This window comes from Mauremys mutica, chromosome 8 (assembly GCF_020497125.1).
Source record: "Mauremys mutica isolate MM-2020 ecotype Southern chromosome 8, ASM2049712v1, whole genome shotgun sequence".
Taxonomy (NCBI): Eukaryota; Metazoa; Chordata; order Testudines; family Geoemydidae; genus Mauremys; species Mauremys mutica.
The window spans coordinates 42,961,088-42,988,568 of NC_059079.1; the positions used below are offsets into that span (position 1 = coordinate 42,961,088).

Here is a 27,481-nt window from a genome sequence, read left to right on the forward strand (position 1 = left end):
TTCTGGTATATACAGCTTAGTGTTTTAATGTATCTCAAATTTCACTTCAGCTGCCACATGTAAGTTAATTAAAGTTATGAAAAGATGCCGAAAACTATAAAAATCATCCCTAAAGACAGTGTCATTGAGTTTGGCAAGGGCAAATTTCACGTTGCTGTTAATGTGCTGTTCTGTACCGTATGCAGCAGTGCTGTAAATTACATTAGAAAGCAAACAGTTGTGGAATACATGGAAAGTGCTAAACAAACCGAGTGAAAACAAGAGGCTGAAACAGCAGGGCTATTGACAACTGTAAGGAAACAATACACTGTGACTAGATCACTCCAGCATTTAAAAAAAAATGTTGTAAATGGAGAACAGACATAGAAGTATTTGCTAAATGTAAGATATACACATTGCAATTCTATTAATTTTATTATAATGACAGATGGCTCTGATAGGCTTTGAACTTGCTTGAAAATTGTAAATATAGCAATAAGACGTGTTCAATTGATACATAGGTATGTATGTTGTGGTTAGGGAAACTAAAGGTCAGTGTTTAATTTTAATCATGCAAAAACACAGATTTTTATATTTTTTTTTTATCAGAGAATTTTGGTTTCTATATCATGGAAAACTAGGGTCCCTGAATATTGCTCTTCAGTTAGCCATGGGAGTAAGGTCTGAAGAACTCCCTCTCCTAAAAAACAGTTAAGAGGTGAATGCTTCAGATCCAGTGTTCCCAAATCTTGCTGATCAATTAGGACTGACCTAGACTCTCAAGGCCAAATTGAAGGTGAATCTTCTTCTGATCCTTTCATTGTTTCTGTATGGTTTCCTTGGCTTATTTAGCTCTTAGATTCACGCTTAGTGTCAACATGTAACTTACACAGCCCATTGAGACTGACTGTGAGGGAACCTTAGCTGGTGTAACTCATAAGAAGATAAGAATGTAGTTGCTTTTCTTTCTAGCAGGAAAGTGTAAGTTTTAAAGCAGCCCCATCACTAATTGTAATTTACCCTTTCTTCTGGCTTCTCTACATGTAAGATGCACTCTTTAGACTCTCTTTTACAGCAGTAGTGTAGGTTAGGAGGTCTAAGAGTCTGCATGTACTTCACTTTAGATTCCACAATGGTAATGTGTTGATCTTTTCCTATACTTGCTGTATTTGGCTATAGAAAAATTAAATTGTGATTTCTTTATAAGAAAAGAGAGAGAAGCTGTGGAGGTATAGAATGTTTTCTTTTAAATTGATGGACTTCTATCAAGTCCAAATTTAGAATAAGATAATTTGAAGTCTTGTTTAAAATGGAGGATACTTGAATGTCAGTTTGAAAAGATTAGCTAGCTAAACGTAAGTTGACAGTACACTTGGAAGGGGTTATGTATCTCAAGGTCACACTTTATGGCCACACTTCTTTAAGGACTGAAGGTGGCAAAGAAATGCTGTTTTAGTATCAGAGATGACACTACTAGATAGCTCTGCAAGGGCCAAGGTTTTAACATCTTTAATAAAAATAATAGAAGAATTGAAAAAAAGATATCTGCAGATAGCTAGGACTAGATCCTCATCTACAGGCAAGATAGGCTCTGCACAGCTGTGGGTGGGGAGATAAAGGTAGTTCTAAATCACCCTTGTGTTTCTCTTGATCCCACGGCTGGTCCTCTCCCTGTTATAACTTAGAGCTGAGCCACAATGGTGCTCCAAGTTACACTTACCTGCCTGTCGACGAAAAGGGTCATTCTGTCTGCTGAGGATCACTGAGGTGTAGAGAGATTCTGCCCCTTTCTCACAGGAATCCCCTCTGCTCCAGGAAATGGTGTTAGCGAGTGGCATAAAGCTGCTATGCCATCTGTGAAACCTCTGTGAAGCTGGTGCGTATGACAACCGCCTTCATACAGGATAAATGCAAGAAGCAGTTACGCTCCTTTTTGGAATAGGATAGCTGAAAAAATAAGAGCCATCCCCCAAGACACATGCCTCATGCAAGGCTGTTCAGAAACTGAACTATGGGGGCTGAAGGGTTTTGCTGAGCATTGTTTGATGGAAGTGCTTCTGGGAGCAGGATTCCATCAAAGAAGTATCTGTTGTATTCATCAATTTCTCCTAACAGGAACAACCCATAAGATCCTGAATATTGGGAACTGCTAGCTAACTGCTCAGGCCACAAGAGGCAATATCCCTTACCTAAAGGGACTACTTAGGAAGCCAGTTAAGATGGCTTCCTGGCTACTTAGTGCTACTTGAGTGGAGCTGAGACTCAGGCTCGTAGAATCTCTCTGTATTTAACCAAATTGTGAGGAGAGTAAGAAATTTTAACAGTGTAAGTGCACTCTGAGAGCTACCAAGCATCCCATTTGCTCTTTGTAGCCAATGAGATTTTCAGGTGCTCAGTATCTATGAAATTCAGGTCTTTATAGTAGTTCTACCAATTTAAAAGAAAAAAAATTGACTTCAAAATTTTTGGAACGCTGGTGTTCTTATTAAAATAACTTTATAGTGTTTGTCTTCATTTTTTATGTTCTCAGGCTTAGAGAACTATCCAGATTGTATTAGTAGAGTTTAATGGTGGAATTAGAATTCCTATGAAACATATTGAAATACATGAATGCTTTAAATAGCTTAAATAAAAATGTGCCTATTTTAGAATTCATGTTTTTTATGTGGGAATATTCTCCAATTTCTAAATTACAAAATTAAAGATTTTTCAATCATGAGAAATAAAAATTGTTTTTCAATTCCTTTGAAAATCATTGACAGACTTTGCTGGTAGTTAGCTGATAATTTGTCCCCCAGATTTGCAGATATGGTGAAGAACAAAAATATCCCAGGGCCAATTTGTCTCCTCTACAGATTATTACTTTGTATAAGAGGAATTTCTTAGGTTTGCACTCAGTAGGCTGTTTCCTCACTGTTGTGGAGGAATGCTATCTTGCAGAATGAGTAGAAGCCTCAGGCCAAGGATCCAAAATATCTCCTATGATTTTCCAGGACCATCATGCAGAGGTGATTTTGCTCTTTTTTGTAAATATAATGGTCCTTGAAGGAAAGTTTTTATAGTGCATATTTATAGAAACAACTTCCGACAGACCAAAGATTAAATATAAATTTCAATTTAGAATGTAAAAGGTCTATCATGGGCTGTGTGATTAAAATTGTAATTGTGTTGGATAGGAAGTTTCTGACTCTTTGGTTACGTGGTCAGTCATGCTGACAATTATTGTAGGCAGTATGTCAGTATAGATACATTATTTCACCTGAAATAGTAGTAAATTTATGACTTTTACCTTTCATCTTCTGTAGTGAGAGAAGAAAATTATAATGAAGAAAATGATACAAGCACTGTAAACAAAAAAAATTCCCAAACCAAATGCTAACAGAAATGCATTTAAGTATTCTAGAGATGATTTGGCTATCATTGTCATCACGTTAGGGTTTAATGGGCCTGGACAAGGAATCCATTGGCAGTAGGTTTAACAGTTGTCTTGTTAATTCAATAACAGTGACATTATTTCCCATGGAATTGAACTTGAATATAATCACCACTTCTGCTTATTTTAAAGTCTTGTTTGAATGAGGCTAAGCATCACCTTTTAACTTTGTGTGGTGGGCCTCAGATCTGGAAAAAGGGGATGTGTTTGTGTCCCTTTATTCCAGTTCCTTATCTTCTTGCAGAATTCACTCTTTGGTCCATTAGATTGGTACAAAGATGCTGTCCTATGGTGGTGAACCAGCAGGCTGTTTCTGCCATGAGCAGATTATCTGGCATATTTTATTGGAATGTCTCTGGTGTCTATTTCTCCAAGAGTAAGATTAGATCATCTTTGTTTTTGTCTGCAATGCAAGAATTTGAATGTGATCCTGCACCTGGTTTTCAAGCTGTTGTACTCAAAGTTAAGCAATTTATTTACTGCATTTACTGTTTTAACATACTTTTCTTCTGTTTATAGCTTTGTCATCTTGAAGCACTGCCTGATCAAGGTGATTTAGGTACTTTCTTATAACATTCATGCAGGAGCTTCAGCCCTGATTCAATGATGGACAAGTATATTTTTAAGTGCTTTTCTGAACCATATTATTTTCCAATTTCTTAACTAGTGTTGTAACAGCCATTAGATTAACTGGCTCCTCATATTTTTAGCAGCTCCATAAGCAAAGTTTCCTCTTGCTTTTTATTAACAGGTGAGCTGAGATATGATATCTTGGTCAACAGGAGAGAGTTGAAACCTCAGTAGAGTCTCTAAACCTGGCTGGAAACATCCATCAGAGAGTTTTAAATTTTATATATTTGGCAGCCTAGTCCCCAAACCAAGATCACTGGGATTACAGAAAAGTATGCAGAACAAAGGCCATAAAGCTAAAAAACAAATGCAAGATTCCATCAAATGGGCATAGGTTAGCCCAATATATTTAAATTGCTAATTTACATATATGGAGAAAGATAAGTTTCCAAGAATTAAAGTCTGACCAAGATATACACCACAGTTGGGAAGTACAAGTGATTTCATAAAAAGCTGTCAATGCTTAAGAAGCCTTAGTTCATTCAAAAGGCAGCAGCCCTTCTATGTTGCAACACAGATAACCAGGAACACTTCACCTCATGTTCTGCCTTTTGTACCATTTCCCCTTTAAACAGCAATCAAGTACAAGGTTTCATTTTATATTAAAAAACCCTCCACAGGCTGAACCAAAGCTATTGACATGAACACATTATGCTGAATGATAACCTCCCAAAATTAGACCAATCCTTTGAAACAGTGAAAGTTAACCATAAGATTGGGACTAGTGTGAGTGGGAGACAAAATGTTCTTGGCAACTGACCTGCAACTATGAACTTACTTTTAGAAGAGATTAGGATTACATTTCGTTCTTCAACAGCCTTCTTCTGATAATAGAACACTGAGTTACATGTTAAATAAAATAAACATAAATGGGGGATGAAAAGAAAATAGAAATCTGTATGTATTTTTTTTTTAAATTTGTAAGGTGTTCAGCTACCATGATGAGCATGCTTTGAATAGGTAGGTGAATTGATTAATCACACTTTGTTTATATTTAAACATAATACGAGAGAGCGCGAGAAAATGTATGGTTTTTGGTGCCATGCTTTTATTTAACTGAAAGGAAAAACTACACTGTACCACATAAGTAGCAATATGACAATATTTTACAGCACACTATTTGAAAAAATATGGAAGCAATGTTCCACAGAAGTGGACAAGTAAGCACACAATACACTGTACATTTCTCAACAGTGCCCATTAAATCATAATTAAATAGCTGTATTTGGCTTTAAACAGCCAAACAATAAAAACAGTCATACTAAAATTTAAAAAATGGTTTCAGTAGCAATTATGACTTAAAATTTGAAGTTTTGCTCTGGAAATTAAGATGAGTGTTTGGCAAATTCAGTCATAGCAACAATAATAATAATACCCCTGATGAAAGCACCAGTGTGTTCTGAAAAGATCAGTGATAAATTCTGGCCTTCTGAAAAGCTTTTTTCCTCTTATTTTTTTAAACATGACCCCAACCAAAGATACAGTGTAATTAGAAAATTTGCAGGCTTAAAAAAGAAAAAGCATCTGTCTTCACTTTTCCTGTATTAAGAAAAAATTTAGACTGTGAGCAATGAACTTTTCAACTGCATTATTCATATTCTACCTTTAGACACTGCACATTTTTTAACCTGTAGACAAATATGAACATAATACATTGTTATATTTTAAATGATTCAAAGAATCTCTGTGGCATACATTTTAACTCACTTTGTTTAGATGGATGTGCATGTATTAGTGAGTATTGCAAGTGTTCAGTCAAATCCTACGTCAGTTTTAGAAAGAAAAAGGCTTCCCATGATAAACCTTTATAAACATATTCATCATATCCACGTCTGTTAATTCCATCTACCCGCACCCTACTCCAGCACTGACTTTTTTTGAACTAATTTTTACAATACAAAGTTCATATAACAGTAGTTGTAAGAGCTATCTAACAGGCAGAATGTGCAAACCCTCTTTCCCCTCTATATTTTTTATATAATATATACATAATATGTATACACTTGAAATATAAGAGTTACATATCCTGATCATATACCGGTACATGCAAACAGTAGGAATCAGCTAGCCACAAGTAGTTTTGAGCCACATACATCTTAAACATGTATTTTAAAGTGTTTTTCTTTTTTTTTTTTACAGTTTTAACAAATATACATAAATATAAGAACATAAATTATAGTAAAATATTGACAGCATTTGAGAAAATGTTGATAAACAACCCAATGCATTTATGCCTAAGGCCTTATAATAATTAAAAAAGTACTGTTCTAAACTGTTTGACATCTCATTTCTGTGAATCTTTTATATAAGTAAATGAGTACATCATAGTAGTGAGGCATTATTTCTCTCTAAGCAGTTCAGTGAGAGAAATGTACATAATTTTAGTCTCTACTCCCCATGAAACAGAATGAACTACATAGTTATAGCATAATACTGTCCTTATATTTACACAGTTGTCATAACACAAACAGAACAGGATCATAAATCATTCAAATCTTTTCCTGAGAATGAGTTCGCCCCCCTCCCACCAACTAATCCTCTGGTACACGTTGCCAAAAAAACCACAGATTTGGGGGAGGTTTCAAGTTTGTAGTTTTTTCAGAACAGTGCTACATTGAAAATAATTATACAAAAGAAAAACACTAAGCACACTTGTGCAAAATAATGAAACACTGTTATGAAATCAAAATGTAGCCCTTTGTAAATAATACTGAAATATGTTCCAATGGCTATTTTCAAATATGTTTATATTTGTTAAAAAGATTGAAATGTTGACCAGGTTCTTTGCCATACTTATTTTAAGAGATTCTCAAAATGTCATTTGTTAGAGTATGTAAAAAAAAAAGTGATTTACTTTTTAAAAAGCTGGACAGACTGAAACACATATCAGATGTCTATCCACAGCAAAATTTGTTTAAGGCTGAATTGGGTAGAACTGAGGTGAAAAAACAGATTTAGTTAGTGAATACTGTGACTCTCCTGAATATTTTAGTTGCTAAATAATAATTTAATCTGAAGGAAACCTCCCTTTAAGCAGCTCAAAGAATTCCCTTAATATTTTGTTTAAAAAAATAAACCAGTATTACGGCGTTGAAATGGAACTGGAAATACTCAGTGGGATCTTTCAGTAATGATTAGAACATACAATGAGGGTCTTTCAGAACAAGACCAGGATATCTTAGAATAACTATAGAGTGTTCTGTATCTCATAATAGACTACTTTTTTTGTTTGTATTTCATGATGAGATTCATTAAGTAAATTTCAATGACACTGAAAATAATAAGAAAAGTGAAGGAAAAAACAGCAAGAAAATTTCAAGACAAGCACAAACACAAAAGCATAAGGCAAGAAATGTAAAAAATGTAATTGCAGTCACTGCAGATGAACAACATTCAGTGCTTGTGTATCTAATCAAAATATAGAGTAAATGTACCCTATAGTCTCTATTAGCATATACAAATCTCCACACATGAAACAGACATTTCCATTATCACTTGTAGTTGTATCACCTAAGTGACAATCTTCTGTACTCCTAAATACTGTGTTTACATTCCAGTTGTGGATGATAAAAGAGCTTGTCCAATTTCAATTTCTATAAGTCTTGTTGGCAACTAGAAACCTCTTTTCTATAGGCAGTAAAGATGAAGTGCAAGTTTACCACAATTGTCTGAAGCAAATATTTTCCCCACTATGCCTTGGTAGGTAAGAGTTTTTTAGGAGTTACTGGTCTCTTGGTTTGCCACAAATGGCTGTGAATGGTAATTGCATCAACACTGGCAGACATAGTTTTAGCAGGTATGTGGCTGAATTGCTTCCTGTCAGAGTTATATTTATATAGCCCCTCTATCATTTTCTTTGTGATTGATTTGGGGCCTATCCCCGTCAGCTTATTGATTTCTTCAGTGTCAGGGCAGTATGTATACAAAGATCTGAACTGGCAGCCAGAATCCCGGAATAGGATTAAGAAGTTATTGGCATCAGATTTCTCCATTTCCTTTAAAAGAAAACGAAAAAAAAGTGTTTACAATGTGAAATTTATATTACATGTAGGAAACTTTCAACTCTAAGTTGTAGGGGGTTTTATTTTAAACACATTATGGGCTGAACTATAGTTGAAGTTGTAGAATACTTTCCATAAGACCTTGTTTTCAGTTGATTAAATTTTTCCCAAACTTTAAGTATTAGAACTGAACTTTTGCATGCTGGATGTCTGCCTCAGGAAGAATTTTCATTTTTTATAAAAAATTAAGCTATAAGAGTGCAGTTGTTCCTAAGAAGGAGGTAAGGGAAAAATATATATATATATTTTTAACCTGGGCAAAAATTATTATAACTGTTTAATTGAGAAGCGCTAGCACCTCCATACTTGAGAGCAGGGGTTTGCAATTTGCAAGGGAGGTTGCCTTAGTAGTAAAGATGTGCTTGTTGCCATTGGCCAAATTTGGGTGGATTTTTAGGGAATCTATAAGTTTCTGAAAAACTGCAGTTAGCACATGGTCAGTAGAGGCTTGTTAGAGGCTGTAAGCTTTATGGTCTAAAGATCCTAGTTGCACAGATCATGATCCATCTGAAACAGCTCCTACTTGCTGACTAGACTGAGCCTGCTCCATTCTAGGGCTGCAGGAGTGGAGCATGATCTTCTCTGCAATTGCTCCTTCATACTGCTGGGAGCTGTTATGGTGCCAGGCACCAATACTGCCAGCAGAGACACCGTTTTTCCTGTGCTCGTGGAGTCCCCTCTGCTTTCACCCAGATAGTATGGAGAAGGAAGCATTCTGATAGGAATACAGAGGGGTGAGGAGTAGAGGGAGGGGATGGGGCAGAAGGCCTTACCTACTAGAGCACACAACCCTTCCGAATCTGGAATTGAATCCAGGACTCTTAAATCTTGACATTGCTCTGCTCTCAGCAAATAGCTATAAACCCACTGGCAAAGTGTGTGTCTCATACCACTCTGGTGGCTAGTGTACATTGAGGATAACAGTTTACTGATACTACCAGTTACTCCATTAGGTTAAATAGTAGAGATCTGTGTTATGGATCTAAAGATCCCAACTCTGCTGAAGACCCATATGGGTTCCACAAAATGAAACTGCTTTTTTCAGTTTGCTTTTTAAAAAAAAAACTTAGAAAATAATGTTTTAAAAACCCCAAATCCTGGTTTTTTTTGTTAGGTTGCTAAATCGAGCATTTAAAAGTTAGCAAATTCCAGAATTAAAATTGCCTGTGCATATAAGTAATTCAGATTCCTTCAGCATAAGCATTATGATACTCTTTAATTACATGATCCTATATAATTGTTTCCATAATACTGCTTGCTCTTTTGGTCCTTTACTCACAGAGGGGAAAGGCTCAGGATCACTGAGACTACTCTAGCCATCCACAAAGCATTTACACAGCCTTGGGAGGAAGATTCCTTTCCACTCTTCCCTCCAACCTGGCACATCTCCCTAATGTCCAAAGGAGGCTGGATTTAATCCCTTTTTTCTTTTTTAAATCATCAGAAGGAAAATATCCTTACCTCCAATATTTTTTTCTTCTGACCTTCATTTACTTTTCCAGCCAAGCAACAATGAGCCAGAGCATTCTGAATAATATGCTTATTGGATTTTGCACTGGGTTCTTTATAGAGTTTTGGGCCTATGAAACAGAATTGACAAATCAGCTAAGTGATTCAATAAACTATACAGAAAGCAGTCTTGAGCACCATGAAGCACTTTTTCCATCTATCATTTGTGTATGTAACAATACAATCCTAGCACCCACAAAAGAAATAAGTGGAGCTTGGACCTGTTACACACATGCATTGATTGACTGCTATTCTTCTGTTACTGTATCACAGGATTATATGTGAATATAATGTGGTACAACCGTCAACTGAAAAATATATATATATTTTTTAAATATTACTAGATTCACTCAATATGTCCTTCAGCATTAGAGCATCATAGGGACATTTTAGGAAACTATCTTGAATATGCCTCATAAAAACTGTTCATAATCTACTAATGATCAAATACTTGGATTTTAAAAAAATCCTTCAACCAACTAGGAGGAGTTTCATTTCTTCCTCTGCTCTTAGTTTTGAAGGGAGAAACCGATAACAGTGAGTTGCTGCAGTGTTTAGAGTTATTGGCCTCCTGCCTTCTGGGATTTGAGTCTTGTGGAATCCCAACTGTGACTTTGCCCACAATGAAGGCAGAAGGTCTTGGTGCTGATTCTGACAGGTCATTCAAGGCTGACTGATGGGCTTGTTCCATCAGGAATGACTAGAAACAGTCTATGCTTTGGTTTCTGACAGGTGTGCAGTGTAGGGCTGTGAGCTGTAGAGAAGCTGATAGTATCCCTCTCTTGCTGACTTTAATTGGTGACCTAGTCCCATGGAAAAGCCATAAATTGGAAGAAAATTTTACTGCAAAAAGTTTAACCAAAAACCAATTCCACCAGATGAAAAATGTATCAAGTATATTTTTGAATAAACTGTTCTTTGGGGTGGGGATGTAACCTATTGGCATTAAAGCAACATATGAAGCCTAAGAACCACAGGCCCTCTAGACGATGTCTGGCTCTTCATCCTAACAATAATTTTGAGAGATTGGTCAATAGAGAATAGATTCAGCAATTTATTTTCCTATTTCAGTCAAGACACTTTAAAAGGAAGCATAGTTATGAAGACAAAAAGCAACATAATCTTAAAGGCCACCAATGATTTAAAATCAAGATTAACTTTCAGTGTCTCAGACTAACTAATTGACTATTTGGAGGGAAGAACAGAATCAATGGGAAAAGATGTAAGAAATCTGATTTATAAACCACAGAGTATTCAAAATTATGTGGCAAAAGACCCTGATCGAGTTCCTTAAAAAATCATGCTGCATTTAAAAACAAAGTCTGAAAAGTTTAAAAAAACAAAACAACTCCCCCACCCCAACCTTTAGGCAATGGGTCTTATTGAGAGAACTAAAGGAGACAACCTAAGTCCAGTGTTAGTACCTGTATTAGACTTAATCCTGAGGAGATGCGAGGAAGCGATTAAGTTGGTTGAAAGAGCTCTCAAAGATTGGTAGATAAGTACTGTGCAGTATCCAGATTGTAAATTTGGCCTCTTCTGTAGTTTATTGCAGTAGTGTTGAAGAGGAAAATAGTTTATTTTCAGAACATACAAATTTCCCAGCATAGCTAGAGCTGCACAGCCTCATAGATCAAAATTAACCTCCTTAAAAGCTTGTTTATCTACAATACCTGTTGATACTTCAGAGCTATTCTTTGCCAGAATGAGCAATATTACATGGACAAAAACACAGATTTTATTATTATAATGATGCAAGACATTTTGTAATACACCTCTATCCCGATATAACGCGTTCCTCAGGAGACAAAAAATCTCACCGCGTTATAGGTGAGACCGCATTATATCAAAGTTGCTTTGCCCTACTCGTTCCTTGTTCCCTGACCACCCCCTCCAGAGACCCCCATCCCTAATCACTCCCAGGACCCCACCCCCATCCAACCCCCCTGTCCCCTGACTGCTCCAACCCCTATCCACCTCCACCCCCACCCCCTGACAGGCACTCACTGGCAGCGGCAGGAAGCAGAGGAGCCCGGCCCCAGCCCGCTCTACTCCGCCAGCTCCCAGCCACAGTGCTCTGCTTCCCGCCGCAGGTGAATGCGTGGAAGTGGGGAAAGGACGCCCCCCCATACTCACCTGCGGCGGGAAGCAGAGCGCTGTGGCTGAGAGCTGGTGGAGTGGAGTGGACTGGGGCCGGGCTGCTCCACTTCTGTCGCTGCTGGTGAGTGCAGAGGGGATCCCTTCCCCCAAGCCCACTCTCCCGATCCACATGGCTGGGGCTGGGGTGAGGGACACAGAGCGGGCTGCTCCTGGCCCCCTGCTAATCCCCCAGGCCACTCTGGGACTGCAGGGCCCCCAAAAGTGTGCTCCCACAGCTCCTGCCCCCCAGACTCCAGGGGGGAGCCCCTGACTGCCCCCAAGACCCTCTGCCCCTTATCAGAGCAGCGTGTCAGAGCTTTACCGCATTGTATGCAAACCCGCGTTATATTGGGTCTCATTATATCGGGGTAGAGGTGTATCACATGCTACACGGAAAAAGAGGATGAAGATGTCACTATTGTTAGACTCATAGGGCACTGAAATATTAGAAGTAAGGCAGTAGAGAGTTTTTAATAAGGCTTGAGTTTTTAAAAAGGGGTCTCTTTTGAAACAATGTAAACTATGGTGTATGGTTGGCTTTCAAACAATTCTTCAATTCTTTTATATTTAAATTTATATTACTGAATAGATTTTTTTCTCCTAGGGCAATTATATTTTTCTCTTTGAAGCTTTTGGTTACAGACTGATCGCATATTTTCTACACTTTCCTCCCCTTGCTATAGAAACAATTTTAATAGGACCTGCATAAAGTTACTTATGTGAGTGTTTGCAGGATTTGGCCTAAATTTGTAGTTTAGTCTATTTAATATACCACATTTCCTATTGTATCAATATTTTTTATTTTACATATTACGCCATTTTTAGACAGTCTAGACATTTGCTTCCTTATTATAGAAGATTAATTTCAAGTCTTTAAGAAAGAGTCCTCAGTCACGTTGTAGGAATGGCAAATAAAGGAGAACCAAAACTCCCCATACACAGACCCTTCTTATACCCAAACATTTCCCTAAGAACATTACCAACACTGACCTGTGTATTCTGTAGCAGAGGCCACTGAAGAAGTTGTAGATGCATTTTCCCAGTCTTTTTCCCCATTGCGACTACCACAACGACTTGGAGATAAGAATCCTTCCACAGACTCAGACCTAAAAATGTACAAAAATATGTTTTCCTTTCAGAACTGAGTAGAACATAGCTATGAAAAAGTCCCCTTATTTTCAGCAGAATGGCCTTTTAAGATCAAAAGAACATTTAAAATCAGATGTACCAAACACGTGGCAAAAAAAAGCAGAAATTGGACTTGTTTTTGGCTTAATTGGCTTGTGAGTTGCTTGTTAGCTAGTTTTTGGTTTGTAGCTTGTTGCAGCTCACTTCTTTTTTTTTTTCAATTGGCTCCTGGCAAGCGGGGGCAAGCAGGAGGAGAGTCAGGGGTGCACAGCAGGCCCACGACAGTCCCAGACTGCATGCCAGGGGATCGAGTCATTTGGAGTGTTGTGGTTCTTAGGGACTGGCTTGTTTTGGCCTTGTTTTGAAATAGGATTAGCTTGATTTTTGGCTTACTGTGAAGGTTGGGGTGCTTATTTCCCACGGTGAAAGTTGGCAACTGTGCTTAGAATATATTACTATGCTAGAAGACAGCAGGATATGAAATGTAGACTAAAAGCCAAAAGCCGTAATGTTACCAGAAGAATTAGAGGGGCAACTCTGTATGTTTACCTTCTGTCACATGTATTATTTAAGGTGTTCCAAAAAGATTAATAGTAGTATGAAATTGTAGACCAGGGGTCCCCAACGCAGTGCCCGCGGGTGCCATGGCGCCCGCCGGAGCGTCTAAGTGTGCCCGCGTAGTGGCCGGCGGACGAGCATCAACCAAAAAGCCGCTGAGAAGCAGCGTCATCCAGAGGCGTAGCCACCGAAATGGCGGCATTTCGGTGGCAATGCCTCTGGATGCTGCTGCTTGTCAGCGGCATTTTGGCGGATGCTCGTCCGCCGCCACGGTCCTCCATGGCTTGTCGTCTGGTGCCCACCAGACGAAAAAAGTTGGGGACCACTGTAGTAGACTCTACGTCAAGGAAAGAGTTCTAACAAAATCTATTAGACTGTAGAACAGTCTTACTGAATTTTGCTTGAATCATTTAAAACTACACCGAACAAAACATTTGAGAATTTTCCATAGGGAGAAAGCCTGCTCTTGACAGGATGATTAACTAGACAGAAGTACAAGGTTTATTTTCCCATTTCTGCTGCTGATGGCATTATTATAGCAGCTGCCAGTAAGGACTGCTGTAGTTAAGGTTGCAAAACAGTTTCCATTATAACCTTTTGTTTTCACAAACATTAACCATTGGGGCTGAAATAATCAATGTTTTGTCCTTAAATCAGGTGAGTCATTTGCTATGGAGCAAGGAAGGGAGTTCTCCTCCTTGACCTTTATTTGCTCCCCCTGATTTTTCATAGGCCTATAGGTCTTCCACTTTTTGCCCTCCCCCCAGACTTGGCAGGATATAATGTAATTACATATAATGTTCTATATGCTGACACCACCTTATCCTACCCCTCAGTCACCCCTTGAATTTTTATGAAATGACACTCTGCTCCAAATGTGAATATTTTTATGTGTGGAAAGTGTGAACAAAATCCCTTCAGCTATATTTTTTCAGTTAAATTCTAAATTTCTTTGAATGGGACTACTACAAAAATTGGTCACGTTTGAAACTTGGCATGGATGTGGTCCTGAACAAGAGAGAGGCCTTGCTTGGTTGAAGAAATTAAGAAAAAAAGTGATTTTAAAAAACATTTTCTGACCACATTCAATTGACATCTGGTAGAATCTTAGCAGCTAATTAAGTTTCATTTCACTTGTAATATCACTCCACACAGCCTGTGCATGAGGGAGACTGCAAAATGTCTTTATGAAATTCACACAGTACAATCCTCAAAAGAAAACCTGTTAACTCTCTGACATGAGGAAAAAGGAGAAGATTATGGCAATTCCCCTCCTTCCCTACCCCAACCAAAAATAAAATAAAATCAAGGATCCTGAAAATTCCATGCCTCTCATCAATTTTTACTGGATTCTACAACATTCTGAAAACTCAAGCTCTGAATCACATCTGAAGCCACAGTAAGATGCATGGGTACCAGTCATTGTTACTTCAGTGCAGCACATCTGCACTAAGGTTTTGCACAAGTACAGATACATCCATGTGGCTAACTTGGTGTAAATAACTGTAGACAAAGCTTTATTTTTTTCTGTAGAATAGCTAAAAATAGTTACAGTACACCTCCTCTCAAATGAAACCAATAGTTTTAAGAGATGCCAAATACACAATACATTTAATTAAAATAATTTATGCACTACTGTGACAAGCAATGAGCCAGTGCTCAAAGCATGAAGAAAAGTGAGGCAGTAACTCACTAAAGCTACAGAGCTGGTCACAGTTGAGAAATAAAGCACAGTGGCAGTAAATACAGGATAAAGTTGGGTTAAGTCTGATCTGAGTCTCAGAATAACTGTTTCCTTTTTCTTCTCTCCTCTCTTGAATGTTAATTGTATGAACTTCTGTTTATTTAATTCAATCTTTTCATTATATCATTTTCAAGTGAAAACACCACACTGGCTTTTAACTCACAATAAATTCTGGTATTCAGCCTAGCTGGTGAAAAAAATGCCAGTTAAGTTCTGGTGAGCTCCTGACCACTTTTTGCAGCAACTAAGAAAAACAAAAAAGACAACTCTATCAAATCAGCAAAAAAGTACTATGGCATATAAACTGATAGCATGTAAACAAAGAATCTACAGGTGGTGAATTAAAGAGATAGCACATCCACTGGATTTTTCTTTTGCACTCATTCACAGCTGCACAATCAGCAGCACTTGTGAAAATTAACACTCAACTCAGTTCTTCATCAGCCAACAGCGTGAAGGATCAGTGTTTCAGATCAGGAAAGAGTATCAAAATATACAACTTGGGTACTTTAAGCATTTTAGTACACATGCCAGTTTTCTGAAGATAAACACCAATTTGTATTTAATAAAGGTGTTACTGCAGCTTTACCTTGGCGTTCTCTTGCCTGATTGCACGCTGTCATTGTCTCCTGTGTTCAGTGATGCCAATGAAAGACTAGATACTGAAAAAACACGATAAAGTTGTGAACCTGGATAAAAACAAAGTTAAAATTCATGAAAAAGCAGGCAAATAGTAAAGAGTCTGTTCATTAGACACTACACCAGCAAAGAAAAATTGATAAGTGTTCTTATTTCTATATACAGTATGCCTGCATGCATATGTTGCACAGTTAATTCATGTATTTACAGACACAATACCAATGGAACTTATTTGAATCTGGAGTTTTCTGAGGCTAAGCATTAATGTGAAATATAGAGCTGAAATATGGGCACTAGATTAAAGCTGCAAAATCAGCAAAGCAGGTCTAGTTACAATGGAATTAATTTCTCATTATAAACTAGAAATTTGAATGGATTGTTATGGAGCATTTTAAATTGTACTGAAATAAGGTGGGAGCCATGGCACAGCACACATGGCACGACAGCGAAGGATATGAAAACCTTACTGCTAAAAACACAAATGAGGACATTGAACTTTCCTCTAAATGTAAATTGTTAATATTTTCTTTGAAATCATTATTCTAAATTATTAAATAATTAATGACATGCTACACTTTTTCATAGGACTATTCTCACAACTACACATGCACTAAGTCAGGCGAGTAGGTGAAGTAGTCACAATAAAAACACACCAGAACATAAAGGTAACTTTTCAGATGTACTTTAGTTTTTGTCTATGATGAAGCAGCAACTTAAGGACTCTTACCTTATAGTCACCATTTTATTTATTAATCTCACATCACCCAAATGTTCTACTCATTCTTAGCTCTACAGATGCAAGGAAGAGGTTAGTGGCTGGAAAGAATACATGAGCATGCACAAAATTGTGCCAGACATTAGTGCTTTTCCTGGTGTTCATCTAGCAAACCTTTGTGTTTCTTCTTATATGCATGCATGCATAATATATCAGCAACATTTGTCATCATTAGCTGCCATTTGTAAATTCTACTTTTTCCAATTCAGTCACATGCAGCTTCAAAAATTGTACATCAGTTTAGCATGCGGCTAATCTATGCATATTTTGATTAGTACCACAATTCAAGCTGGTGTTTTAGCATGAACAGACTCTTTTTCTACACCGATATGTGTTACCTGGTGGACCTTTAACTGGAGTTTTGGGTGATTCAATATGATCTCTATGAATAGATTTTGGACGTGGCTTTTTTTGTTTGGATGAGTGTGGGCGTGGCTTTATTACAGTATCCATTTCTTCCATGAGCTTCAGCTGTTTCCGTCTCATATATTCTTGCTTAATAAATTCTCTGCGTGCTCTTTCATCTTCTTTCTTTTGACGTTCTTCCTCTGTCTTGCGCCTAAGAAATCGTGAAATAAAGTTTTAGTAGAAAACTTTCCCTTGTAAAGATTAGCAGTTGTAACCATCATAATACTAGTGACAGGGAAAAAATGGCTATTCTAGAATCTTCGAGTTCTCATATACCAGTAAGATGAACTGGTCTATTCTCAGTTTTCAAACAGTTTAAAAACTTTACACACTTGAATGTTGTTATTGGAAAAATTAAGACCATACTTAAGATTGTGGAATTTTTGGATTTCATTGTTTTAAAAAAAGTTTTCCATTTATTTATTGAGAGCTTGTCTTTCTTTTCACCATAGATTTTGGATGTGTTTTTAATTGTATCAGGAAAATCAGAAGATTTGGTCCAGATTTTCAGCTGATATAAATTTGCCAGTTTACACCAACAGAGGATCAAACTCCTCACCCCCATTGTCGATGTAAATAACGGAATGAAAAAGATTATCTACTTGTATAGTATGGTTCAAACCCTACCCTCAAATACATATGAAAAATTATTCTTTCATTCAAGTGGAATTCTGAATAGATAAAACAGAATGTACTCTTAGTCTTTAACTCAGTTTGCCAGTACCAGAAATCCCTGAAATCAATTTAGGTAAAAGGTTTAAATAAAGTATTGGGCTCACAGGGGAAAAAGAATTTGTTGTGGAAAACAAAGAAGGGAGACCTCATTGCATTATGATTACAATTTTTATAATTTTTGCCATTGCAAAGATTCTCATGTATATTATTATTGCTTATGTTGCAATTAGCATATGCAATTAGCTTTACCTTGTCTCTTCCTTCTTATGTTCTAGCTCTGCTTCCAGCTGCTGCTTTCGAAGTAGAGTCTCTCTTTCCCTTCTCAACCGTTTCTCCAGTAATGCTGCCCGTTTCACTGCCATATCATTTTCTGCCTTTTGATCATCCTTGTAGCAACAGTATTTAGGAAGAAACTGATTAGGAGATTTTAAGATAATTTGATTCTGCATATGGTATACTTCAGGTCACTAAAAGTCTACATTCTTTAGATTGTGTTGATATAATCTATTAAATATCCTTATTGAAAGTCTTCCAATATCTTTCCCCTACCCTATGGAAAACTAAACCAACCCTCCAAAACCCTACCAGTACACACTTAGAGATTATTTAGTTATGTCAAAGAAGTATTTATACTTCATTTATATCAACATGGAGATAATGACTAAAGTGGTGAAACCTATACAGATCTAACTATCAAACCACAGCAGGAGGAAACGTCCACTTGAGGAGTAGCACCTGGAGACACGAACAGCCGCCTCCAACTTAAGCCACTGGGACCTGTTTATGAGGGCACCCCCCAGCTAGATCAACAGCACGTCTCTCTGCCCTTGAAGACAAAAAAGCTTCAAAGATCTCATTCCATTCCAAAACAAAAGGGGAAAAGAGCAACCAGGAGTTGATGGTGGGGGGGAGAAGGGGCATTATGAAGTTTATCCCAACATTAATTCAAAAAACTTGTTACCGTCTTTTATATCACATATCCTTACAAGAAAGCTAGTTAAGAAATTTTATTAATGTTCATACAATGCATTGAACTTGTCAAGTGCTGCACAGCTAAAGTGACAGTCTTGGTTATTTTTATGATGTATTTGTGCTTTAGGAACTTCTTTCATCATACTTCAGATGTCCCAGATTTTCAGCTCATCTATGTGAAAGTGGCTGTCTACTCAAAATTCACTGAAAGCTGCTCTGAGTTTTTGAATGTAAGCAAAGATGGTCAACAGGCAGAATGCAGGTGAGGACAACTAAGGCATAAAATAAGGCACCAATCCTGAAAACATGCTTAAGTTTATGTACTGAGTAGTCATAATGAACTCAGGAGTCTGGTTCCAAAGCCCTTTGAAGTCAATGGGAGTATTTTCATTAATTTCAATGGGTTGTGAATCAGGTCCTCAGTGCCTGTTTGCAGGATTGAGGCCCAACTGATTTATCTCTATAATAACAAAAATCTAAACATTTGCAGAAGAATACCACAAAAAGGAAATAAGAAATAACTCAATATTACTTTTTCTGACATACTACAGGGGGTTTATATCTGTTAAATTAAAGTAAATGAAAGGCCATCTCACATTATCTCCTGCAGTTACATAATCCTATTCAGATCCAACAGCACAAACACTTGCACACTTGCAGAGTCCCATTAGCTTCAATGAGATTCCACATGAATGCAGATGTCCATATTAGTGGACCTTAGTGCAGGACTGGGGTCTTACATTGCACTCTACACACTCTCAGACTCTTAAAAAAAACCAACCAAAAACAGAACAGGATTTGTAATGGAAAAGATCTTGAAGAATGTGCACAAACTGCTGCTTAACAGGTGGATGCAAATAATTCTAATTTCTTTCCAAATGGTGGATTCAGGGCATACTAAAACAGAACTTACTAAGGTTTGCCATTATTATGCTAAGTTAGCTTGTATAGTTGTACTATAGCAGTAACAAGGCACTATCATATGAAACTCAAGGGGTGCAGGAATGAACACAGGACTTTCAGTTAACTGTACGCTGTGCATGTGGAGTCGATGACAGTTTTCCAGGAGGAGCATGTGACTATGCAATACATAAAGCAACCTCTGCTGGCCAATTCAGTATCTTTTGTTAGCACCATGGATTGGTTTCCAGAGGGAGATAGGGCATGCATATCGTGGATGGAGCAGTTTCAGTGATGAATGGAAAAGGGAATAAAATACGCTAAAATTGTTATCCGGGGCCATGAGAGGGCAGTCTCAATTCAGTATCACTTTAAACATATGGTATTCAAACAGTGCAATGCAAGAAAAATTTTGAAGCCTGCATTCAAAACAGTAGTGGCTTTCAGCATCCAAACTGCTTTTTAAAAATGCACACTTTAATTAAAAGATTCTGCCTACACATAAGCATTTTAGTATACAATATGTTCATTTTTTAACTACACACTTAAAATGTGACACTTTTAAAATACACAGAGTACTCTAAGGAGAAGAAATTTCTGAAATCTTATATAACTGTTTGTCAGGAGGTAAAAGACATGAAAGAAATTTGTGTGGGCACTAAAGCTTGTGTTAAAAGAAAAAAAGTGTCCCTATATTCAATATGCTCCCCTCCTCCCAAAATCCCCAAACATCTTTTAAACTTTAAGAACTGAAAGAGGTGGTGAAAATTGCTGGCAGATTTTGACAGTCCCTGTGATCCCAAATCAATCAGGAGTCGCAATGGCTGAGACAAACTTTTAATCACTATATGCAGTTGGCCTCAGTGGAAAGTGGTTATTGAAAAGTCATCTATGAAATAAAATGCTCCCTTTGAAAAAGTAAAATTTTTCCAATAGACTCATGCATTGTTCTAGTTCACCTACCTTAAAAAAGAATCCACAACACACTTTTTGGTCATCCTCGAATTGTTCTCTATCACTCTCACCTTCATATTTCTCAACAGATACTTCAGCCTTTTCAGGTGGTTTCAAATCTGAGAGGGAAACTTCAATTAGGTTAGCTGTTTTAGGAATCAGTGTTGGCAAAACAGGTTGGCTTAGCTGATCTTCATTTGGGGTGAGGCAGACAGTTTCTGTGATGGGCTGAGATAATACTTCAGAAACCTTAGATTCAAAAGGCTTGATCTCCTTTTCCTTCACTTTTTGTTCCCATTCTTCCAAAGTACCTTTTTGTTGTTGTTGTTCTCTTGCTCCATCCTCTGTAGTTTTGACTTCTTTCAAAAGATTTCTTTTTAATTGAGGTTCAGCTATACGTTCTCCATCATCTCCAAAACATACAAATGATCTAGTCTGAATGGGAACCTGACTTGGAGAAAATCTTCTCAAACGAGGAAGACTATCCACAGACCGTGGAGCAGTTAAGGTGCGATTAAAAGGTATTATTTTCAGTTCATTTGGCCTAGGAGTCCTTTGCATTTTAACGGGGAAAGAGGCATTCTTCCTATTAGAAGACTGTGGTGATTGATGACTAGGGCGAGGAGGTTCCAAAGCAAATGGTGCAATGGGAGATGACAGTCCTGTTTGCCTCATTGAAGATTTAAGCTCTCGGATTTGTTTCTGAGGTGAAGGCTGAGGAGGTGAAATAACCCAGGCCTGCTGCTCCCTCATTTGCATCAACATCTCTTGCTGAAGGGAGAGGCGTTGCATTTCCTGCTGTAGGAAATGTAGAGAAGCATTTAGCTTTTCAATAGATTTTGTATATTCTAAAATATCCCCTTCATTTATGGTTTCTTCTGCGGGGCTCATTAAGTTCCATTGCTTTTCAGCATCCATAGGCGTATTAGGGGACTTTAACCACTTGACCTGAGAATTTTCAGCACTTTCCTTTATTACCTCTGCAGTCTTATTAATTTGTTCAACTGGTTTTTGAGTGTCTTTTTCATTCAATCTATTACTATCAGTGAATACTTTTTCATCTTCAGCTCCAGCTGCTTCTTCTCGAAGAGGTGATATTCCATCACCTTTCTTTTTCACTACATTAAGAAATGCTGTCCTTCCCATTTTCTGTCTCTGCTTAGTAAAAGCAGCTTCCACTTTTTTCTTCTGTGCTTCAATGGCTCGCCTCTTTTCCTCCAGCTTCATCCTAAGATGGACCATTTCTGAAGCAAGCAACTGTGTAGTGTCTCTTCCTTGAGGGATAGGTGTTTCTTCAGGTATATGAGTCCAAGCAACAACATGAGGAATATTCAACTCAGAGCCTTCTGGGGTAGTTTTCTGAGAGCTGCTTCCACTACTTCTGCTATCTGTGTGATTCAGTTTCCTGAATTTCTGCTCTGCAAAGCTGGTCATTTTGACTCCCGAGCTTGAAGAAGCACTGCTGCCAGCTTGCGATTTGGTACTTATTGAGCTTGGACAGGGACTTAATAGCTCTCTGTGGTTGCTAGCTCGTATATCATAATCCTGAAGACATTTAGGTGGGTCTTCCATGTCAGAGTCCATGCTTACAGTATAATCTCTCAAAGAAGAATCCTCATCCATAGTTTCTGGAATATCTTCTGAAGGAACATGTATTCCAGTATCCACTTCAGTATTGTCAGTCACAGGACTTAGGGCAACTTTTGTGTCTGTAATGATATCAGGATCAGGCTGATTTAGTTTAATATTTGAATTCAAGATGCTAATTTCCTGGTTATGAAGAAAGAACCCATTTGTAATTTGGTCTGGCTGGATAACACTGGGAGATTTTTCAGTATCATGAATTATCTGCAAAGCCTCTTCAATGCTTGGAGTCTCAATCTGATTGCCAAAATCATCCATAACTACCCTGTTTTGCAGAGCTCCATTTGGAAGCATGTATTGGCTGTTTTCATTGGCATTCCTTTCATTTGTGTTAAGAGATGCACTGGCCTTTGGATCGATATGAGATTCTATTTCCTTTTCTTCTTCAATATCTTGAGTTTCCTCTTCTCCATTTACTGGCTTGAAGGACAGGTTTTTCTTAATGTGTTTGGGCATGCGGTTGATATTTGGCATAATGCCTTCATTACTAACAGATCTAGTAATTCCTCTGTTTGGAGTAGATGTCTGAATACTGTTTTCATTATCAAAAGAAATGTCAAATGAAACTCCATGCATCGAAGATCTAAATGGAATTAAAATAAAGAAAGCTGTTAAACAACTCGTATTTAATACAATGAACAAACATACATTAATGTGAAAAAAACAATCTAAAATTTTAGTGCTGCGTGTACTAATGAGATATGATTAGCTTCATTTGCTAGCATTACAAAAATACAAAATCAAATTGAATATAACATCTTATTCAGTCTCATGCTTTTATTGTTTGTTCTAATTGCTTGTATTAAATTATAATCACATATAGGCTTGTATTTTCATATGAAAAATATGCTTATTCACTTTGGGTAACTTCAGAGAGAAAAATAATAATATTCCTGCCAATCTGTAATACACTTAAGCAATTTTAGGAATACAGGAATTGGTCATACTGAATCACATTAGTGGTCCATCTAATCCAGCATCCTTCCTTTCTGACAGCAGCCAGTACCAGATACATCAAAGGATAGTACAAGAAGCCATACAGTGATGATTTATACCTACAATATAAGAGTTTATATCACCTCTATTTTGTTCTAAAATCCTCTCTCATCAGCCTATTCTCATTATCCATAGAAAAGTACCTTTTTAAAAAAAATCCTACTCAGCTCCTGATCTCAATGACTTCAATTGGCACTTCAAGTATATTGCATGCAGACAAATATATTTACCACCACCAGTTACAATATGAAATATTGGAGCACCCCAGTGTTAACCTTTCACCAGGTTGAAAAATTGACCAATTATTCCTATGTTTTCTTTTCTATTAGCTAGTTTCTTCTCAATTATATTGCTTTACCTCTTACTCTGTGATGACTTGGGTTTACTTAAAAGCCTCCTGTAAAAGGCTTTTTGAAAGTCCAGATTATGTTAAATATAGTTCAATTGTTTAGTGGCTGATCCATTGTTACTTCTTAAACCAGATTCTATGTCATGATGACTTACCTTTTCTCTTTGGGCCAAGTCCCTACATATCCATCCACATAAGACATAGATGTGGACCTTCTAATGACTCCTAATTGGAATTAAAATAGAATATAATGTAACTAAGTTACAACTTATGAAAATACTTGGAAAATCATTTTAAAATAAACAAGTTAGTTCAGCAAATCAGTTGCTTTCATAGTTTTGAATATTTCAATTGTAAATTATCAATTTTTTTTATTTTTTTGTTTTTATGTAAAATGATCTTTATTTTCATGTAAACAAAAGTATGGCAATCATATACATGAATTATATCATATGCACAGTACCCATCACTCAGTAAAGAGATAAAGGTAAATTTATTACTGAATACAATATTAATTATGTTATAAATAACTGTTGAAAGCCATATTCCACTTAGAGTGGAAACCAAACTTCATAAAACGTATACAGCCAGTAAGTCTTTAAAAAAACCACTGTCTTGAGTGTGTGCTTATCACAAGAAGTTATAGGCTCAACCTTGTAAGCTATCCATGTGTGGATCTCCCACGGAAGCCAATGGGAGTTCTGCAGCAAGATATCCTGCAAGAGTATCAACAAAACAAGATAGATAATATTTTATCCAAAAAACCCAGTGCTATGCTGTTACCTGGAGCAGCTGAATAAGGCTGATGGTGTGTATGCCTAGCAGGCAGAAGTTGATGAGATGGTGTAAAAGTTGGACCCTCCACACTGTAAAGCAAAACAAATTAACAGACAAAGGCCACATTAGAAGAATGCCGCCAAACTTTGTATATTAGGACAGTACAAGTAGTAATTTATTTTTTGTGTGAGGGAATACAGCCGAATGTAATTTTGCTCTTGAAATATTAATTTATTAAGTAAAAAAGTACAAGCATATTATTACCACCACTAGAGCCAAAAGAAGCCTGCACAGAAATTAAAATAGAAAGCTTTTCTGTAGTTTTCAGAAATGTCTATTGAAAATGTTTGTTTTACCAATAAACATCAATAAACATTCACTTATTTCATGCTAATGTTCTTCGCATGAAGGTCACTTCTTTAGGTTTGATCTTGGCAACACACACTACAGCACATAATGTAAAGAAACAAAGGCAGAGGTTTCCTGCTGTCCACAGCAGACAGTGGCCTGGTCTACACTACAAATTTAGGCAAACATAAACCGCATTAAGTTGATCTAATAATGTATGTGTCTACACTACCAAGTCCCTTCCGCCAACCTAAGTGGCCTATAAAGTTGACTTCTGTACTCCACCTCCGCAAGAGGTGTAGCACTTGATTTCACATCCACAGATTGACATGGGGATAGTGTAGACACGGCATTGTGTAATTTGAATGAATTGTCCTCCAGCAAGTGTCCCACAGTGCTCTGCTGTGAGCGCTCTGGAGAGCACTTTCAACTTCACTGCACATCAGCCAGGTACACAGGAAAGAGCTGCTCCCCTGTTAAAGCCCCAGGAACTTTTTAATTTTCATTTCTTATATGATCAGCATTGAGAGCTCGCCAGCACAGCTGATCATGGAGACTCAAGGCTGCAAATGCGCTCCAGTATGGAGTACACAGGAGGTGGTGGATCTTATTGCTCTGTGGGGAGAAGAGTCTGTGCAGGCAGAGCTCCTATTCAGCAGAAGAAATGCTGATATCTATGCCAAGATTGTGCAAGGCATGGGGGAGAAGGGCTACAGTAGGGACACACAGCCGTGCCGCATGAAAATAAAGGAGCTTTGGCAAGCGGACCAGAAGACAAGGGAGGCCACGCAGACGTGCTGCTTTTATGAGGCGCTGCCAGTGGTGAGCTGGAGCGGGTTCCCACCAGTTCCCAAGAACCGGTTGCTAAAATTAGACCACCGTGGAGAACCGGTTGTTAAAGGGCCAGGGGGTGGGCAAAGAACTCTGCTCCGTGGGCTGGACCATCCTGTTGCTCCCAGGATCCTCAGCTGGGGAGGTTGAGGTTCCCCTGGCCCCTCCCCCGTTTCCCCCCCAGCTGCAGTGTGGCCAGCTGAGCTCCTGAGTCGTCCTGCTGCTTTGAGTGCAGGCAAGGTAAGGGGGGGGGCTGCAAGCTCCAGGGCTGCTGGTGGGGGGCAATTTTCCCCAGGCCCTGCAGGGGCCCCCGGTCCCATGAGTATGTCTCCCCCCGCCCCGGCCCCTCCCCCACTCCCCCCCCTTAAATCAGAACTTTTTATAGGGAACTGGTTGTTAAGATTTTGGCAGCTCATCACTGGGCGCTGCATGTAATTCTCGGTGGTGACCCTGCCACTACCCCAAAATGCTCTGTGGATACTTCCCAGGAGCTCCAGGTGACATGTCTGTGGAGCAACAACGAGGAGGACATTGTTGAGGAGGAGAAGAAGAATGTTAAGCAGGCAAGCAGAGGATCCATTCTCCCCGACAGCCAAGAACTGTTTGTAACTCTGGAGCCCATCCCCTTACAGGACCAGTTGGCGGCGGAATGTGATGCTGGGGAAGGCACCTCTGGTGAGTACACATTCCCAATCAAACTGTAGGGGTTACATGCTATTATTTTTTATTTTTAATCTGAACAAAAAAGCATACTTCAAATCATTTTTTCATTGTGTTGTCAGTTCAATAGCGCTGACATGTAATCTAATTTATTTATATAATGCCTTACTTCAGCCTCCTATGTACTATAGTGGTAGGCTCTTTACAAATACCTCTATAGATTTTTGCAACTTGCTTTTTTAATGTAATGCGATACAACAAAAGTTACAATCACTTTTTCATTATTTAATTAAAAAAATCATGATTAGCAATAAGACAAAGACAACCCAGGACCACAGGCACAATCTGCTGCTCTCGTGATTTTTGCCTAATGTGTAGTGTATACTGGCATCTAAAGAACCTTCATGAGAAGGACATTATTGTGAGATAATGGAAAATATGGATGAATAAATAAAGCATTTTCCATGGGTACATAAGAAAATTGAATAAAAATTCCTATTTGATTATTTCTGCAGATTTCTCTAAGCAGTGGATAACTGGCATAGAGGTTTATACCCTTATTTTAGATTTCAGTTAAAAAATGCCTATTCCATACTCCAGTGCCTGTATATTATTTCAAAAGAAAATTTAATTGGGAAAAAAATCTGTAAAACATTCTGTCCATCAGAAAGAAAATCCATCTGCTTAAATCCCAATCACATCATCCACTCAGGAAAAGCCTGATGTTGGCACGAGCGATTAATTTTCTAGCATTATAATCCCAATTCCTTGGGGAGAGGCCATCTATTTATTTACTATGAAGTGCTGTGCACTATTATCATACTGTACAAAGTACTGCATCTGATGTTAAAAACAAGAGATCCTAGAGTTAGACAATCAATTAGTGGGTTCATAATATTGCAACACAAAAACTGTACTTAATCCTTAGAGAGACAATAAAACTATTGTTGCAATGATGAACCAGCACAATATGCTACCCCATTATATACAATGTTGATGATGGTTTGTACTACAGTTCGGAACAGGTCTCAAGAAACAGATCCTACTACAAGTTCAGCATGTGCATCAAGGCACCTATCTGGGGCAGCTTACAGACAATACTTAACTCTGAAGTCCTAATGATACCAATAAAAGTAAAGCCCTTTAAGATCTGAGATCTCTAGGGGCCTTCTACAAATGGAATTCAAATGTCTATCTTAGAGATTCCAATCTATCCTCTTCACTCTGGAACCCAAAATCATCTACACAGACAGATTCCCTTCTTATCCAATGTGGGGAATTCTGTTTGGTGTAACAAAGGTGCTTATGTAATTGAAGGACTCTGTCAGAGTGGAGATAAATCCCTTATGAAGGGCTTCAACTCTTGTTTTTT

The 27,481-nt window shown here is 37.8% G+C and overlaps 1 protein-coding gene across 2 annotated transcripts in view; it reads right to left on the reverse strand.

Annotated features, from left to right (window-relative positions):
• Positions 1-5,083: 5,083 nt before the first annotated feature.
• The window catches only part of CAMSAP2 (calmodulin regulated spectrin associated protein family member 2), a 176,618-nt gene continuing 154,220 nt past the window's right edge, over positions 5,084-27,481 (reverse strand). For both annotated transcript variants that reach the window (XM_045027112.1, XM_045027111.1), the window contains 9 exons: positions 24,277-24,359; positions 23,649-23,718; positions 20,514-22,731; positions 17,928-18,064; positions 16,934-17,154; positions 15,771-15,843; positions 12,742-12,857; positions 9,565-9,683; positions 5,084-8,037 (listed from right to left, as the gene is read on the reverse strand). In XM_045027112.1, the coding sequence (XP_044883047.1) occupies positions 7,732-8,037; positions 9,565-9,683; positions 12,742-12,857; positions 15,771-15,843; positions 16,934-17,154; positions 17,928-18,064; positions 20,514-22,731; positions 23,649-23,718; positions 24,277-24,359 (3,343 nt within the window). In that variant the 3' untranslated portion in view covers positions 5,084-7,731. The remainder of the gene's footprint in view (positions 8,038-9,564; positions 9,684-12,741; positions 12,858-15,770; positions 15,844-16,933; positions 17,155-17,927; positions 18,065-20,513; positions 22,732-23,648; positions 23,719-24,276; positions 24,360-27,481) is intronic.